Source organism: Synchiropus splendidus, chromosome 19 (assembly GCF_027744825.2).
Source record: "Synchiropus splendidus isolate RoL2022-P1 chromosome 19, RoL_Sspl_1.0, whole genome shotgun sequence".
In the NCBI taxonomy this organism is placed as follows: domain Eukaryota; kingdom Metazoa; phylum Chordata; class Actinopteri; order Syngnathiformes; family Callionymidae; genus Synchiropus; species Synchiropus splendidus.
The window spans coordinates 10,497,806-10,515,401 of NC_071352.1; the positions used below are offsets into that span (position 1 = coordinate 10,497,806).

A 17,596-nucleotide genomic window follows, 5' to 3' on the forward strand; every position below is an offset into this window, starting at 1 on the left:
CCAGCCAGCATCAGAGCTTTTCGTTTAACAAGAAAGTTCATCCTCAATTTGACCTCTTTATCTTTAGCACGATAGCCGCCTTCTACTTGTTTTATTTACAAGTACTAAGTCTAATTTTTCATACCACATTTCTGAATTTCTAGCAGACCTCACCGTCCTGTCCCGCTGGAAGTCGAGTCCTGTACCAGAGGTGACTGGATGAGTTCCCGCCCGTCTACCTTCTCACACTCTTGGTACTGTTCCGTACTCCTCCGGGTGTGTTACTGAAAGACTATCATCTTCATGGCCGAGCAATGTAGCTATGGCAACAGACCAATGAACTACTCAGTAAAAGAGAAAGTTTAAAAGAAAGGCAGATTAATCCAAAAAGAAGGAGAGATGATGTTTTCTTTTGTGAAGAGGCTTTATCATCTGCTTACCTTTCAAATGAATTTCACACTCAGCCGTCTGCCCGTGAGCAGGGTCAGATCCCACACCCCTCTCACAATAACCAATTTTCTCCCCACACTGCACCCACTCATACCCACTGTGTTGGCCGCCATGACACTGTGGAACATTCTAAAGCCCACCCCCCCAAACAAGCATGACTTCTTCCCAAACATTAGTCTGGGATTTGGGGTTCATACTGAAATCTCAGATCTTTGTATGTCATTAGCCACATTGCATTTTGTGAAGTATGTTCAAAGGAAATAAATAATAAAATAATAATAATGTTAAAACATAAACTAAAATAAAAAATATATATTGTTTTGCTTCTATTCTAAATTATTTTAATAAGAAATTGGTGTCATGAGTTTTGTGAAATATAAAGTGATGACATTACTCTTCCAGATTTTGGAAAAAAAAAAAAAAAAAAAAAAAAAAAAATATATATATATATATATATATATATATATATATATATATATATATATATATATATATATATATATATATATATATATACTACACTTGTGCATTTTGGTTTGTCATTTAACATAAATGATAACCATTCTTCAGTGTACAAAAATATTACGCTTAAAAATGTATCTACCAAAGAAAGATTATGTTATTATGAACATTTATAACGTGATGCAATGCTGCTGGAAGTTTTAAGTTCCATACATGGGCCAAATAGCTGAGGATTCGCTTGTCTCAATTGACTGAGTTGCCCCTCAAATACCTTTGAAACCGTTCACCATTTTTGGGACTTTTTTGGTGTTAATTGTGAGTTCTGATTCAAAGTTTTGGTCGTGATACAATGTTGTTGTCAGGTCCAGGGTGATATACAACAGTTGACCTGCCTCCCTGCGTCAGTGACTTCAATTTTTTTTCAGAATACTTTTGCATTTTTGGTTGGCAATGAGGATGGATGTTCAAGCCGGCGTCCAGGCCTCAGAAGAATATCTGTTGGGCGATTATTATGGGGTGAAACTCCACGTTGATGATGCTCTTCTGTAAACACACTCCCACTGCAGTCTTATTTATTTTTCAAACAGTCTGTAGGAAAACTGATCTCCCCCTTTTCTCCACAAAAAAAATGCTCACATGCTGACAAGAGTTTGTCATTGGTCTTCTTAAAAAAAAAAAAAAAAAAAAGTACAGGAAAGAAGTATTGATCTCATCCATTCTCCATGGCGTTGAGAAAGATTAAAAAATCAGATGGTTTGAGTTACAGCGCTCATATGAAAATACTGAAATGCAGTATTTTAAATGAAGGATCATGTGTGCAATAATAGTGGTAAACTTACTAGAGGAACCAAACCAGCTTCGTGGAAGTTCTACTCCAACACATCTTTAATGGAAATTCGGGCCATTCTTGTGAAGAAAACAGCATTTGGGTTATACACTTCCTTTGTGGACATAAAACAAACAATACTTTATTTATATTTATTTTTGGAGAAATCCAAAGTATTTCAGCTTTTTCGACATTTCTGAACGAATATGACTAATTCATTTTCGCCAATGGTTGCGCATCCGCCGGGACTCGAACTCACATCCTCAAGTGAGCAACCAACGAGACTGTGAGCGCGACTCTAGCTAGCAGCACCCTCGCGTGGATCGGTCACGTCGCTACCATTAAACTCAACGGCATCCACACACTGCGCTTCCCACGTTCACGCCAGCTGTTAGATCTGTCATTGTAAGAAGCTTACGTTGCAAACAGCTGACAACAATGAGCTCCCAATGTGAAACTAAGACAGGCCTTTTAGCATGTTTATGTAGCACCTGGCGACATAAACTGTGATGGCTTCAAATTTGGCGCAGGCGCGGTGGCCAAGTGGTAAGGCGTCGGTCTCGTAAACCGAAGATCGCGGGTTCGAACCCCGTCCGTGCCTTTTGTTGACAACCGACATCTAAGGTTTAAACCAGTTGTGATGAGCCCGACTTGATCCCAAGTGCGTTATAAGTCACGGCTGAAAAACGCTTGAATTATCTGCTTTTGTAACCTCAAACAAATATTTAAATGAATGCCTTTAAATGAAGACCAGTTTTAAACAGTCGATAACATCTACACATTTATCACATATTTCATATGTGGTTGTTTAGAAGAGTGTGAAGTCAGGTAAAACGGTTCCAGGAAGAAGTGATGAAGTCTCACTATATAGTGAAAAAGAAGGGTGTTGACTTTTCACTCTACATTGTGAAGATTAGCGTCATCAGTTTCCAGTACCCTTTTTGTTTAAATTCACGTTAATTTTACACTTTGCCAGCGAGTTTATTCCACTCAATATTTGAGCTCTCGCACACACTTAAATGGCTAGAAGGCAAATAACACATTCATTTAACTAATATTGCGTGAGGAATCGAATCAAAGTGATGCGTAGTGTACCGTCCCACTGGCAGAACAGGTTCTGAATGCCAAGCGATCGACTCATGAAAGCGCAAGCACACATACTAAACCAGCAATGAATAGAAAAAGAGAACATTTACAATCATTTTATCATAATGTATTTAAAATAAATACATAAAACATATAAACTCATTAATTTAAAGATAGAATAAAACTATAGTGTGAGTATCCTGGACCAATGTGAGTATGAACTAAGTATTTTATTATTTAATATTCATCTTGAATGAGGGCTTTATTGGGGGTAAAAACACATTGCTGTAAAAACACAAACGTAATCTAGTCAATAACCGATTAGTCAGTCAAAAATATGTTCTGTTATTTCACAAAGTTAGTGTAATAGTTAGTGAAATATTCCTTTTGAAAAATGATAAGGGAGCTTTTCCCTGATGAGAAATATTATTTATTTATTAATTAAAATAACCAAAGCACTTCACTTTGTCCTGAAATGATAGTAACACACTCCATGATTCAAAAACAAGTGGTCCACCAAACTAAACATCTGAGGAGGAACCTTTCTATCTTTCGAAAAAGGTCCCTGTTTTATCCACTTCTAGTGTATTTAACTTGAGCGACAAGGACGTCACCAGCTGCTATATAGACTGGCCGACTGCTGTGACTACCAAGCTTCTGTACACTGAAGGTCGCGGACAATCGGGCAAGTGTTTGTGGGCCATGACCCAGATACTTATTTGCAGGACTTTGGACCACTGCATCATCTCCCATTTCAGTCCACACATGAGCTTGGTCAACAAAGAGGCTGTGTGTTTCTTCTGCCGAATCATGGGAGGGCAGGAACTGAACGGCAGATACATTTCGGGTGCGTTGGAGACTTTGATTACAGAGAGAGGAAAGTGACTTTGCCAAGTGTTTCAAATGTGTGGATTTATTTCATCTTTTATACCAAAGAATTCAAGCTTTCAGTGTGCACTGTGCAATGTTACTTGTATGAACGACTTTCACCTTTAGTGTGTTTTCCCAAGGCTTTTGAAGTGAGTAATATTTTTGTAATTACAGCTAATTTTAATAAAGCTACTTTTAGAAAGGTAAGTAAAAGAAACCCCCAAAAGGCTTTTTAAAGGCAAATACTAAAGAAATATTTACACAAGAGTTGCACTTACATGAGAAACCCCTGGACATATTCAGGCGTAAATGTTTTGGGTGCACCTATTTAATGTAAGTCCCATAGAAACTATAGTAAAACTAATATATTTACAGATCTTAAAATGAAATGTATGCATTGAATGACTCAAGCAGCTTGACATAACAAACCAGATGGATCACATATTGACTTATTTATCTAACGTCAGGGTTAATTGCTCACAAACCCGGGGGTTACTGCCGCCTTTAAGAAACAGGAAAAATATAGAATGTATAAGACAACTGTATCTTAAATTTCAGGTGTGACCTTGAGTACTTGAACGCATCTGTTTTTACAAACTCTACTCAGTGGAGCTTTGCTATGCCATCGCTTAAATCCAGAGAAAACCATTTATATTACTTCAGCATTCAAACAAAACACAATTTCCTTTCACTTTTTATTACGTGCCTCTCATGGAAAATGCTGTTACAATGTCTTTGGTCAAGCTTCATTTTTAAAAACACATAATATAAAATTGTTCAGTGTTCTGAAGTGAAAAGACATCAGTATATGTTACAGTTCACCTCTTCGTCCCTGCACAAGACGTCTGGCCAGAGAACATATTTCTTGTTGAGGGGGGCTTTTTGCAAGCACTTGGCAGCTTCCCTGTCGCACTGGCACAGGAGCTTTTCACATCTGTCCTCCAAATCATCTGCAGTGGAAATGAACCGACGCTGATGTTTATAACCATGGCTGTTACATGTTTCAAGCATTTACAAATGTTTCACTAATTGTTAGCGTTACTATTATTATAGTAATATATTCAAAATCCTAGGAAATTAAAAGTGTAATGATTGAAGTACCACACTCTGCTTTCTGGTCGTCACATTTCCACTGATATCGGTCAGTTTTGGTTTTGCAGCCAAGAGCGTCAGCGTCTCCATAGCAACAGTCATGTTTGTGGCAGCACCTGTTCACAAGAGAAAGTTTCATGTACATAAACTACTTCAATCCTCTTGACATATTCGAATCAGATAAAAAAAATTCAATCAAGTTCAAATTTTGAAGTTTCTGCAGTTAAACTAAATTTTGGACTTTTTTTTACTTAAACTTTCCATCCATCAGCATTTATTACTTGAAATAAAGTCCCAACCTTAATTTTAACCCGGCCAAATTCGGTCCCTGCGCTTTGAGTTTGACACATGTCGACAAAATACTTACGGAAAAACAAATCCAAACAGATTTATCAGCAAGTCTTGTCGTGTTTTTTCCCCATAGTGAAGCACACATGAAGTAGAAACCCATTGTTTCCGGATGTGAGCCTGGTTCTACGAATGATAGGAAGTCATACTGCCCCTGCTTGGTGGCAAGTGCGTTTTTCTTTCACGGTGCCAAGACAATGCCTCGGAGGTAATGCCCTTAGTGAAGCCTGTTGCATTCTTATACAAGCAAGGGAAAAAAAAACACATTCATAGAACCAAGGTTACATCCAATAAGTTTTTCTCTTCATTTTGTGTGAGCACATCAATATAAAAGTTGGGACTTCTGGAGGAAACTAACTTTAGCCAGACATCGTAGGAGGCTGCGGTCAGAGTTGCCCAGCGACTATTTTAAAACAAGAGCAACTGATAGTTAAAACTTAAGTGGTTTGCGGGGGCTTGACATGTTGAGGTTAGCGGGGAAATTAGAATTTAGGTGTGGAATCTTTAAAGCATTCATTAGATCACGGAAGCCTGTGGACTTTCCCCATCATTTTCTCCAGCAGGCCTCTTTTGGGGTTTCAATGAAAAACCAGCAGGAACCAGAGACGAGGAAGTGAAATGCTTCAGGCTGGTTCAATAAGATCCTTTGCACCATGTAATGCATAGGTGGGTCACATATAGGGTGTCAAGTTTTCCTTGTAATTGGAGGGTCGGGGTGAAAACCAACATGGGGTTGCATTCTGTCCCTCACCAGTCGGCCCGATCCAGGGGCCGGCCCCGACCTCCCAGGCCACAGTAGCAGCCGTAAAAGGCGTACACCAGCGGAAATCGTCCCGTGCTGCATTTGATGGCTCCTGCCAGCTCCAGCAGTCCTCTTTTGGAACGATGAGGCCGCTGAGCCGCCGCAGACACTGCAGTAAACAACAATACAGAGTGAAGTCAAGTGAAGTCAAGTGAAGTGGAGTTTCAGGTTCAACAATCAAGAAGAGGATCAGATGGAGGTGTGCCTCGAGATATAGGATGTCATGCCACCACTCGGCATAGTTTGAATTGTTTAGGTTAAACAAGAATAAGACCAACACCCTCTGCATTGTTCTAATGGACTGTTTTTATTTATAATAAACCAACAAAAGGTTCATATTAATAGGTGTTTTAAGGCAATGTTATTAAGAAGCATTGATTTCCAAAATGAGTCATTATTTCAATTTAGTAATATGTCATATGGCAAACGTTAACTTGAAATAACTATAAGGTCCATTTGGACGGCAGCTAAACCTGGTATGTTATAAATTATGGCATATGTAATTGTTTATGTAAGGAAAAGAAACGGGAACGTTTATTTATTTATTTCGTTTTTTAAAATCAGCATTATTCAAAATTACTGAACTCGACACTGATGAGATAATTCTGTATGATACTTAAACATTTAGATTTTAAAAGGAACGTCGCCACTCTGTTAACATGTGGTCATGTGATCATTTATGTCTGAGTTGATGACTTTCTGAAACAAGGCAGAGAGGTTTCGGTGCAAAGTTCGGAAAGATGGACGTGTTAAAGTATAGAGATGGAAAAGTCAAGTTCACTTTTTCTCAGGAAAATAGTTGCTGGAGTATTTCAGCTGAACTTCTCAAACACCATACTATCATCATGAATGGCTCATGCACTCCTCCCAATAAGTTATTTTCCCATTATTTTGTCATGCATGACAAGTATTTAAGTCTCCTGTTTATTCTATTAAAACACATACCTGATAAGATCAGCAGCATCCAGTGAAACATGGTCATCTCATCCAGCTGCTCTTGTCTTCACGTGTTGCCACTCTGCTCTGAAGTGTGTGAGTTGTTGGCTTTTTTTAGAGGGCGCCTAAATAATCTCCCTGGGAGCTAATCCAGTGTAGTTAACTCCCCCTGGAGGAAGCAGACAGGAGGAGTACAGCCTGTGATTCACTTCAATGGGGAGATAAGTTTAATGACGGGTAATTTCAGGTTTGAAAGGGTTTCGTAATGAGTGTTTATAGCTTAAATCAGATGTGAGTCAAGTCAGAATCATTCAGACAGGTAGGTAAGGTTATTGGAATGAATCGATTATGTGCCGCCATCTAGTGGTTTAATAGGGACAATACAATACTCCTGCAGGTATTGTGATGGCTGTTTTTCTTTCCGTTGTTAATAATAATAATATAAAAATAAGAATATTGAGACAGAAGCAGTAGTCTTAGAATGATAACTGTGATAGGGCATTTTTAAATAGCAATTTCCTTTGCCAGGAGAAATGCAAGCGTTGCTGATTGAATATTTCAGTCATGGAATGGGATCACTTTCGATGACTTATTATTAATTTTACTATTAAACGTCTTACCATAATAACCATTTATCATTTTAATTGTAACAACAATGTTCAACCTGAATTGTTCCATATAATTTTAGTTGTTTCCGTTTCAGTTGCAATATTTAGGGAGAAGAAAATGGGTTTCTGTTATGATGACATTTATGTGTTTGTAAATGTTATTATGAGGCTTTCAGTGCTGGGCTTTTTACTAATATGCCCCGGTCTGCCCTTCAGGGAGGGCTGGCCCCACTTCGTCACAGTCAATATTTGCACACCATGAGGTCATTTAAAGAACAGGAAAAAAAAATGTTGTAGTAATATATGGCAATACGTTTTATTCAGAGAGTATTGAAACTAAGAGGAGAGTAGTTAGTGCAGTGGTTTCTGGTAAAAACAAAAAGGAGGTGCTGTGCCTTTGGAAATAGCAGTTTCAATTCTGGAGTTAGAAGACAATCTAGAAGAGGATCAGATGGAGGCATCATGACTATGAAGTCTGACTCACCACGACTTTGCATAGTTTGAATTGTTTATGTGAAACGAAAATAAGACCAATGTCCTGTTCTATTCTTTCTATTATATATATATATATATATATATATATATATATATATATATATATATATATATATATATATATATACGTTTTATACATTGTTTTCCAAAATGAGTCATTATTTAATTTAAGTCCATTTAGTCCAAGTCCATGAGTCCATTTAGAAATATGTCAAATGGAAAAGTTCACATGAAATAACAACTAAAACGTCAACTAAACCTGTTAAATATGTCATATGAAATTGTTTATGCGAATTGAATTACCAAAGAATACAAAAGAAACTGGAACGTTTTCGCATTTTACAGTCGGTGTTTCGAATATTTTCATTGTTGTATACCACTGTTGCCTGTAGGTGGCAGCACTATTGCATTCCGTCGTGTACAGTTGCCACCACAGAAGAAGTAATAATGGGCGGCCTTTAGCGATACAGCACATTCAGTTATTGTAGCAAAAACGAAAAGACACTTTCCCTCCATTTATACACGTCAAGACGGGTTTGTTTGGAATAAAGACCTGTTTATGTGAGTATGCGAAACCTCAACTGTGGCAGCATCACTGTGATATTATCGCGTGTAAGGCAAAATATTGTTGTGAGCGGCTCGCTATTGTTTTCTTGGGGAACTAGTTTAACTTGGACATGCTTTGTTAGGCTCTGCGCTTCTTGAAATCACCTGGTCTCCATTCATGTCCGGTCTTCAGTGTCGCTGTGGCATGTCAAGTTTGCCACGCGTTTGTTGTCAGCGCTGTAAAATCGTGCCGTTGGCACACTGATAATAATAATAATAATAATAGTAATAATAACAAGCGGTGGTACCCGGCCGTGGGTTGCACACGTGCGCTATATGTCATTCATCTTATATTCGGGCGAGTATGTCAATGTTTTAGATTTTATGGGATCATAACTTCTCCGGTCTGCCCGATTATTTATTCAGCGCAAGAGCTCAACTTCAAATGGACACATGAATAAAGCCAGTGTTGTAGGCATGTTCAAAAATCTCCCTGTCCGAATACAGCCACGGGTCCTGTCGTCATGGCCCGCTTTAATACATCACAGATTTATATTATAAATTCAAACTTCGGAGAAATCTACGCGAGAAATGTGCGATCAAATCCGCCACAGGCCGGGTCGCCGAGTGTATTTTTAAATTGCGTTACTTGTCTAAAGATTAAAACCTGTTTGATATTGTATTGTGAAAATATTGTTTTTAAATATCTCCTCGACTCCATGAAGCTGAGTTTCCTCCTGAAGTCAACACAGTACATTACATTTCCTCTATCGAATTTGTTGCCTTTTTTGTCCTGAAGCCAATCTTTCTGAATCACTTGTTAGTACTATGATTTACTTGAGTAACTGTTTTGATCGTCTGCTGTAGTTTAGGTGAACGACACATAGCTTTGTTGACGTTTTTAGCACGCAAGCTAATGAGAGATAGCGCAACTTTTATTTCCGGAACTACACGTTTGTCGTCACGTCTACATGCGGAAGATGTACGCAATGAAGTCCAGGCGAATGGAACTCATGATGATTTTTAACGAAATAAAGGCTTTTAATTTGAATAATCACTCTGTAAACCGGTTGAACAATTTTCAGATTCACATCAACGACACTGAAGGTGTGTTTCATTGTTGCATTCGTGTACATTGTAGTGTCTGAAGTCAGGGAATAAGCGGTGTGTAATGTTCCATGTCAGGCACTGAAATTCAGGAGTGGACATCACAACACGGCAACATGTCTGGAGCATGTCAGGACAGGAGTCGTCGCTGGCAGGACATTCAAAATGGTCTCCAGTTTCTTCAGTAAGTGTTTGAAATTTAAGCAAATCATTTTTATCCACTACATAACATGAATATTGTATTGTAATAAAGTTAGGTAAAGCACACCAGTGAATCAGGGTGAAGTTTCACTGCTATGTGTTTACATGTCATAACAGCATCATAACACGTCATAGTTCATTTGTAACAATTTTAAAAGGCAGTTGTGAATTTTCAGTTTCATTATTGTGTCACAACACAACAAGGGCTGCTCAGTTTCAGTTGTGCTTCCATGAAAATATTCTGAAAAGTGAGTGTATTTTAGTTCTGTTGGCTTATTTGGCATTTCAAATTTCATATTAATAAAACAATCATAAAACAGAGTTTGCAAAGAAATGTGTTGATACATGAACAAAAATGTATTGTAATTAGTAATGACAGTTAAGGACACTTGTTTCCTTTTTTGCCCACAACTGTACGCAACATTAATTTCACTGTTTATTTTGCATGCTATGTGAATGTGAACGTCATCTTCTCTAAAGTGGTAGCAGTGAATGACTTGACACAAAAGCTTCTGATAGCTGTGCCCAAGTGCTTTCAGAAGAAACAAAAGTGAGAGGAGGAAAGCTGCTGTGCCACCTGACTTGTAAACACTTTAATTCAATTTAGCAGAACTTCCGCTGAGATGAACAGACGTGTAAGCTGAAACTACAGCCCTTAAGTGTGATGTATTATCTCTAGTCATGGCATCGATGTTACAGTCACAAACATTCAATCTAAAAAGATGTGGTTTGATGCCCGAAATGTAACTTTTCATGAGTTATGAATTTGATTGTGTTGTTACCGGATTCTGCAGATCAGCAACACACACATCAGTTTGTTGCTAACAAAAATGTTTCCCGGATAGTGTGTTAAAAATTGATGTATATACTTATATTACTTGTATTTTAAAAAAAATCCTAGCTTCCCACTCAGCCTTCCATAGTTAAACCCTGTATAAAAATACATTCTAGCTTCTTGCTTGTTTTGTCATCTGCTTGTGTCTCATTTCTCTCTTGCTTTGTTTTTCTAGATCAACTCTTCCTTTTCCAGGAAGTCAAGAACAGTACGAGGTAGGTGCCTACCATCGAGCCTCAAGAAATTTTACGTCATCCCTCACCCTCATGGTTTTTTGAACGTCCTCAGGTGTTCATTAAGGAGCTTGTATGGAATCTATTTGGTGAGGGAAACGATGTTTTTAAAGAAGGGGAGTGGACGAAGTCCATAGAGCTGTATACAGAATCCCTGAGCATAGCAGACTACGCAGATTCAGAAGACATCGACGTAGACCGAAGTTTGCTGGAAAAGCTGTACGCCAATCGAGCTGCCGCCTACCTTAACATTGTTCCGGTGAGTAAGACCTCTGCTTTAATGTGCTTATGGTATATGTGATTAAAAATGTGCCAACTTGTGTAGCTGCAAGTGCTGAGTCGTGTTCTGAACGATGTTTGTAGGGGACACTCAAGCGTGTGCTGGAGATTCAGAGTAGAGTTGTTGACAACCTAGTCAGTTCAGTCAGTGCGAGCATATTTCAAAGCCTTTTTCCAGAGGTTTTCCAGGTATGTAAATCTGGTGGCAGGAGATGGATTGCTTGTATTTTCGCTCTAGTTTTGGTTATGATGCAAATATTGTTTTCTCAGGTATGTTTACGCCCTGATGCAGGGTTTCAGGTTAAATGTGGAACAGACTGTTCACGTGTCCACAACTGAATGCTCGTAGTGAATGTAAATAAGTCTGTTTTGACCCATTGAAATAATGCAAATGAAGAAATAGACCTTGATATGATATTTGTGTGGAGTCGTTGAATTGCATCAGTACCACGTCATGTACGAGAACGACTGACTCACTAATGGAATGTCTTGTTGTTGTTTGTATGCCTCATTACAACAACTCCATTGTCAATGCTTGCCATGAATGAATGCATTATATTTTAAATAACACCCGGTGCAGTTCTATGACAGTGTACTCCTGGCACATTTTGCACTTCCAGTTTGACAATGAGTCAGGCAGGGCAGTTCTTACAGGACTGGACACTATGTCATAGGTGGGCGTGGCTCTCGTAAGTCCTGCAAAAACACTTGTTTTGTGACCCCTTTATTATTGGTAAAACTGCAGAAATAAGGCTGTATGTTTTTTTTTTAACTCTATAATAGTAGCGCTAAGGGTGCGCCAATCGCCATTTATTTGGCTGATACCCATTTTTTGTTGTTGTTGAAAGTTCAATTTTTGCCCTTGTTTTATATTTTTTTATCTTCTTGGTAGCGCTGTGTCTGAGACTGTAGGTGCACATGTTGCGAACTTTTTGGGGCTGGTTGCTGCAGCATCACAAGTTGTGTGATGGAATAATATCTTTAAAAGTTAAAATCGAATCATCAGTTCTGATGATCAACTTCCGATGTTATTTCAGTGATTTCCATCCACATTTCGGCTGCTTCAAAATATAATTAACAGTAGATGAATTTTATTTCATAGTAAGCTCTCAAGATGATTTTGAATTGACAGCTGGATCACTAGTTGCTACCTACTCAACCTACTAGTACCGACTACTCTTAGGATCACTAGCTGAGCAGAAAAGATTATTCTTGGTTAACATTCATTCATTCAACATAACATTCTTGGTTGGTCTGTGTTCAAAAGAACCTGTTTCATGTTTGTTTTAACAATGTACTTCCTTTTCCTCTTCAACTTAAAAGAGTGACTCATGAGACTGATGAACGCCACAGCCGTGTTTTCTGAAACCACAAAACACAATAGACTTTAGTAAACGTCAAGTAGTATGATAGGAATGAAACAGATTTGCCTGTTTCGTCGGTCCAAACCAAAACCAAACCTGTCTCCATGCAGGAAATGACTTGTCCTAATCAGCTGTTATCTTATGTGAAGCTTCCCTCCTCAATCATGCGCGATAAAAAAGGTCATCCACATAGGCCATTTGTGAAATCTGCATCTCCTTCTCAGACTGTGTTTTCTTCACAGGGACTCTATGATCAAGCACTAGAAGACAGCGAGAAGGCTCTCCAACTGAATGATGGGAACTACAAAGCGCTGTACCGAAAAGCTAAATCGTTGAAGGAGCTGGGGAAACATCAAGAGGCCTACGAGGCTGTTGCCAAATGCTCTCTAGCGGTGCCTCAGGTAAGACTGAAACCACTCACTGAAGAACGTGGCTAGAAGACCATTCAGATGTGATGTCAAAGTAAATTCAAGACAAGAATTGGATCAGTCAGATCCATTCATCCTTCAACTGCTGTGACTAGCTGACACTGTTCTGTTATTTTCAAGTGCGCTTCATGTGTTTTTATTGCCGTCTCTCTGCAGGACCCAAGTGTTATACAGCTCACTCAGGATCTTGCCAAAACTTTAGGATTAAAAATTCGTAAAGCTTATGTGAGGAGCAAGGTATGTCTGTGTTCTGTCAGTACATTTAAGACATGGCAGAAACCTTTGTTGATGTATGTTACCGGTCCTTTGCAGCCAGTCTTGAATGTTTCAAGAGGACCTAGTTATCAAGATGCCTCCTGTGATAAGGTAACGACACATAGCACTTTCTTGGATTGAATAATCCAGGCCGTCGAAAATATAGCTTCACTAGATCCATTTCTCCTGTGTCCCTTTTGTTTAGTTTCCTTTTGGCTTGTCTTCAGTTGAAGAAATAGAAACAGGTATTTGATGCAAGAATGCGAGCTGATGGATGAAGAATTTTCTGCTAAACAATGTGTCTTGTGTGTCAGGTGTTGCAGAAGTGCCTCAGATCCAGGAAAGCAGTGTTCCAGTGTCAGTCCCAGCTCCAATCCAGCCTCCGCCATTAGTGCACCCGCCATTGAATGACCTTGCGTTGGACGAGCTCCCTACAAAGAACAGTGTCCCCTCCGAGCCACCAGGGTTCGAGTCAGTTCCCACTTCAGTCCCTCTCCCAGTACCCACATTTGTTAATGGGTGCAGGACTGTTAAGCCTAGTTCTTTACTCGAATCCAGTCCAAGTTTTGACGCGGACATCATTGGGGATGACCTTGATGACCTCCTGGACCAAACTGGGCCTGATGCCTCCATGGTAACTTGATTTTTTTTCAACCATAAATCGTGTCCTGTATTTTTCAACATTTTCCAAAGGAAAAAAATAGTAACACTAATGTAATTTCCGGACTGTAAGATGCTACTTTTTTTCTGGCTTGATTTTATTTGATAACACAGTCACAGTCATGCAATGAAAAGTGTCTCTCAAAGTTACATTTCACTATTGGAGTGGACAAATATTTCAGGTAGTGGGGCACAGTCTTTATTGTGGCTGCATCCTCAGACTTGCTGGTAGACAGAACCTATATTGTGAAATCGCTCCTCATGTAATCTGTGTGTCTTGTGTCTTTCAGGTCATACCCACAGTCAAGGGACCTCTCCCTTTGCCAACCAGTATTTCATCTAACAGTTCCCTGTCAAGTCCATTCCTCATGCCGTCTCACATCAGCCCCTTCCTCCACAACAGCTCCCCACAGTGCACTGTAAACCTGCCCCCTCTGTATCACCAGTCAGGATCCAGCCAGTATTTTGGATTGGACACTTTTGACACGTTACCAGCAAATATGGACTCACTGGATAGTCTCTCCATCACTGACTATAGACCAGGTTGGTAGGATTCAAAATGAGTGTGTGAGCATCAGCCAAGTCGCGCTAACAATCTGCCGCTTCTTTTTAAATTTCAGATTATTCTAGAACCTCCTTCATTCCTCAGGTAATTCATACTTTTAACTGTTAAATTGAGCTGTATTTGCCTCCATTTAAAAAATTTTTTCAATTCAATCCTTCCAGTTAAATCACAAAGAAAGTCCGATGGGCATGGCAGTGGGTATGCCCGATCTGAAGTGCTTGCCTGTTGCTGTGGATCTATCCAAAAACCCTTTAGCCGATACACATGACTTCAAACAAGCATGTAATATCTGCTACGTCAAAACCGGTAAGCGTGGTGGAGGATTTCAGCGTCTGCTTTCCAAGTAAGGAAGCACATCTCAAGTTTTGTTTTGACGTCCTCAGGGCCTGGAGTGTTGGATTACACGCTCCATACTGAGGAGCATAAATGCAAAAAAGACATTTTACTGGGCCGCCTCAAACATTCGCCAGACAAAACTTGGAAAATGATTCGGCCAAGACCCACGAAAACCCAATATGTAGGACCATATTACATTTGCAAAGGTAAAGTAGTGGAATTGCTGTGCTATTTCCTTTAAAAAATGTTTAATAAAGTTAGAAAAATGTTTATTTTTTATTTTATTATTGCCTGCATTTTTTTTAAAACATGCTAAAATGTAATTTTGACCTTTTATTTGAAGACATGGAATGTAATTAATCTATGTCCCAATGTTCATTATGAGATGCATTTGTCATCATTTAGTTCATACGGTCTATTTCGTCCTCACGCTCATGAATCACCATCGGGTGGCTCTGAAATGTCAACATTGTTGTTTCAGAGGTGGCGGTGGGGAAAGAGTGCCTGTATCCTGGCCACTGCACATTTGCATACTGTCAAGAAGAGATTGACGTTTGGACTCTGGAGCGGAAAGGTTTTATCTCTCGAGAGCTCCTCTTCGATCCCTTCGGCGCACACTCCAACGTCAGGCTAACAGTTCCAAAGATCCTATTGGAGCATAGAGGGATGTTCATGTTTCTTTGTGGGGTACGTATCTGGCTACTGATAATTTTTGGTGTTACTGTATATGACTGTTTGGAATACATAGTTATATCAGGGAACATACGTCCCCCTTAGGAAGTCCTTACCTCAGACACCACTGTAACCACGAGGCATTAGGCGAGATCTTGAGTGAGAGTCACTGAAAATTGTGCTTGTAACAAGCGGTAATATGTTACTAGCAAGATGTTACTGCTTGCTAGTTGTTACTTGCTTGTTACTCTTGGCTTCCACGGCAGCTGCCCCCTCCCTGACAGTGTTTTTTGATAGCCGCCGAATGTGTCTATTTACAGATTTGTTTTGACCACAAACCACGAATCATCAGCAAAACCAACAACAACGACCCTTCGCTTTGCTCTCATCCGGTCACCAAGCACGACTTTGAGGAGCACAAGTACGTCCTTCTTTCTCTGAGCTGAGCGATCACATTCGCTCACAGACGCTCCTGCCTTTCAGGTGCCTGGTCCACATTTTGAAGGAGAATGCAGTCCACTATTCCAAAATCCGACCCCTGACGCCGATGTGCCAACTGGACATTTGCCGCCATGAAGTCCGATATGGCTGCGTGAGAGAAGATGAGTGTTTTTATGCCCACAGTCTCATCGAGCTGAAGGTGTGGATGCTGCAGCATGAGCTGGGTAAGGTTCCTCTGACAGATATAAGAATGAGTGATGAAGTTTTAGGAAACCGTGTCGTAGTTTTCAGAGGCCACTAGATGGCACTGTCTACTGTATAATCTTTGAACAGCATTGAAACCTCAGATAGTTTTTAAACCAAGACCTATGAGCTTTGAAAGTGACATGGTTTCATGAAGCTTCTTTGAGTCAACTGCCTGTTCATAACATGTACAGTGACTGCAGGTACAGTGTCCTCTATATCTCTAGCTGCATCCAGCCCACCAACTGATTATTTATGGCAGCCTCATAAAGTGGGTCACCACATGTATATGATCACTTGGTTACACAGGTACACAGAGAGCCTATTTCTGAGCAACATCAGATCCTTAATATTGGGTGACGGATTGAGTACTGGTTTGAGAAACAAGCAAGAAGGTCGCAGACAACATCAGTGCCTGAGGTGTCACTTGCACGTCCAGTTAAAATATCAATATTCAGGAGCAATATTTGTATTATTGATCCACACTTCCACTCAGCCACACCTCCACACTTTCAAAGCTCCAAACCTCCACTCCTCCTCCACAGCTCAAGACCACCACATCTCCTCTCCTCCACATCTCCAAGTGACCACACCTCCATGCACCACACCTCCCAGCCACCACACCTTCACACTTCAACATCTCCACACCTAGCAATAACACAAAGGGTTGCTCAATCTGTATTAAAACACAGATAGTGCTGCTAAAAGCCAAATAAAAGAGAAAATAAAGAACACTGAAGGCATGTCGGAGGGGCTTTAGGATGAGATGGACAGATATGCAGATCTGTGTCAGGAGAAGAACATGGAGCTAAATAGAATGATGAGAGGAGTAAGGACTTGGACGGGAATGCAGCCAGACAGATATGCAACTTTCTGGAGTCTGTGAGGGAAATGAAGGAGGTTGCAATGCTCACTCTGCTTAGCCAACAGGAGCACCGTCTAGAAGGGAGGCTCTTTCGGTTGAAAGAGGTAGGAGTCAGCAGCTTTATGGACAGTAGTAGACTATGGGGAGCGCTAGAAAGAAACTGCACAAGAAGGACATCTACTCACATGTTGGCGTCCCTGCCGTGCCCCTAGTGAGGGCAATGAAGCTCAAGAGGTTTTAGAAGACCCAGTGGGACTGACAAGGGTGAGAAAGAAGTGAGTACTCCATAAACCGTCAAAGGGAAGGGTGAAGAAGGTGTCGACCCAATAAAACTCAAATATAAGGAACAAGAAGCTGAACAGGAACAAAGCAAATGGCTCTATAAAGGTTAGAAAGCAACACTGATGCTCTCGCTACACTCTTTGAAGATGAAAGCAGGTCACAAATGATGATCATGACACGAGTGAGGTCAAGTTGGAGACTGTACTTGAAGTCAAAAAAAGAAAAAAGAAAATTTGTTTCCTTCAAATGGTCCTGACCCAGACAGAAGAAAAAGGGACAATTCACAATAGCAGAGGTCTTACAGTATATAGGGAGCTAGTCCTTCCCCCA

The 17,596-nt window shown here is 39.9% G+C and overlaps 2 protein-coding genes and 1 non-coding gene across 8 annotated transcripts in view; 2 read left to right on the plus strand and 1 right to left on the minus strand.

Moving 5' to 3' along the window:
• zc3h7a (zinc finger CCCH-type containing 7A) overlaps positions 1–17,596 on the plus strand; it is a 32,379-nt gene that overhangs the window by 11,662 nt on the left and 3,121 nt on the right. Inside the window, exons 2-17 of one of the 6 annotated variants that reach the window (XM_053850813.1) lie at positions 144–233; positions 9,686–9,791; positions 10,819–10,858; positions 10,932–11,135; positions 12,762–12,920; positions 13,104–13,184; positions 13,260–13,313; positions 13,408–13,447; positions 13,517–13,836; positions 14,153–14,405; positions 14,483–14,511; positions 14,589–14,733; positions 14,811–14,969; positions 15,245–15,450; positions 15,756–15,856; positions 15,919–16,100. In XM_053850813.1, coding sequence (XP_053706788.1) covers positions 9,724–9,791; positions 10,819–10,858; positions 10,932–11,135; positions 12,762–12,920; positions 13,104–13,184; positions 13,260–13,313; positions 13,408–13,447; positions 13,517–13,836; positions 14,153–14,405; positions 14,483–14,511; positions 14,589–14,733; positions 14,811–14,969; positions 15,245–15,450; positions 15,756–15,856; positions 15,919–16,100 — 2,041 coding nt within the window. In that variant the 5' untranslated portion in view covers positions 144–233; positions 9,686–9,723. Of the gene's footprint in view, positions 1–143; positions 234–8,352; positions 8,516–8,951; positions 9,608–9,685; positions 9,792–10,818; positions 10,859–10,931; positions 11,136–12,761; positions 12,921–13,103; positions 13,185–13,259; positions 13,314–13,407; positions 13,448–13,516; positions 13,837–14,152; positions 14,406–14,482; positions 14,512–14,588; positions 14,734–14,810; positions 14,970–15,244; positions 15,451–15,755; positions 15,857–15,918; positions 16,101–17,596 lie in introns of those variants that run through there. The other 5 variants (XM_053850817.1, XM_053850815.1, XM_053850812.1 and 2 more) reach the window with 5 other exon arrangements.
• trnat-cgu (transfer RNA threonine (anticodon CGU)) lies at positions 2,247–2,318 on the plus strand. Its single transcript has one exon. It is a non-coding gene; the product is annotated as a tRNA-Thr (tRNA).
• pla2g10 (phospholipase A2 group X) lies at positions 4,363–17,300 on the minus strand. The gene is made up of 5 exons (XM_053850820.1): positions 17,170–17,300; positions 6,861–7,020; positions 5,865–6,024; positions 4,775–4,881; positions 4,363–4,623 (listed from the first exon to the last, which is right to left on the minus strand). Exons 2-5 carry the CDS (start codon positions 6,895–6,897, stop codon positions 4,475–4,477), a joined length of 453 nt encoding a protein of 150 aa, XP_053706795.1. The 5' UTR covers positions 6,898–7,020; positions 17,170–17,300; the 3' UTR covers positions 4,363–4,474.

What these genes read in the sequence shown, in the direction of transcription:
- pla2g10 (XM_053850820.1), bottom strand. Translation starts at nt 6,897, where the DNA reads ATGACCATGTTTCACTGGATGCTGCTGATCTTATCAG. An exon ending in CCCCTGGATCGGGCCGACTG is followed by an intron (nt 4,882 to 5,864) that starts GTGAGGGACAGA and finishes TCTTGTGAACAG; the next exon opens with GTGCTGCCACAAACATGACT. An exon ending in CGACCAGAAAGCAGAGTGTG is followed by an intron (nt 4,624 to 4,774) that starts GTACTTCAATCA and finishes TTTCCACTGCAG; the next exon opens with ATGATTTGGAGGACAGATGT.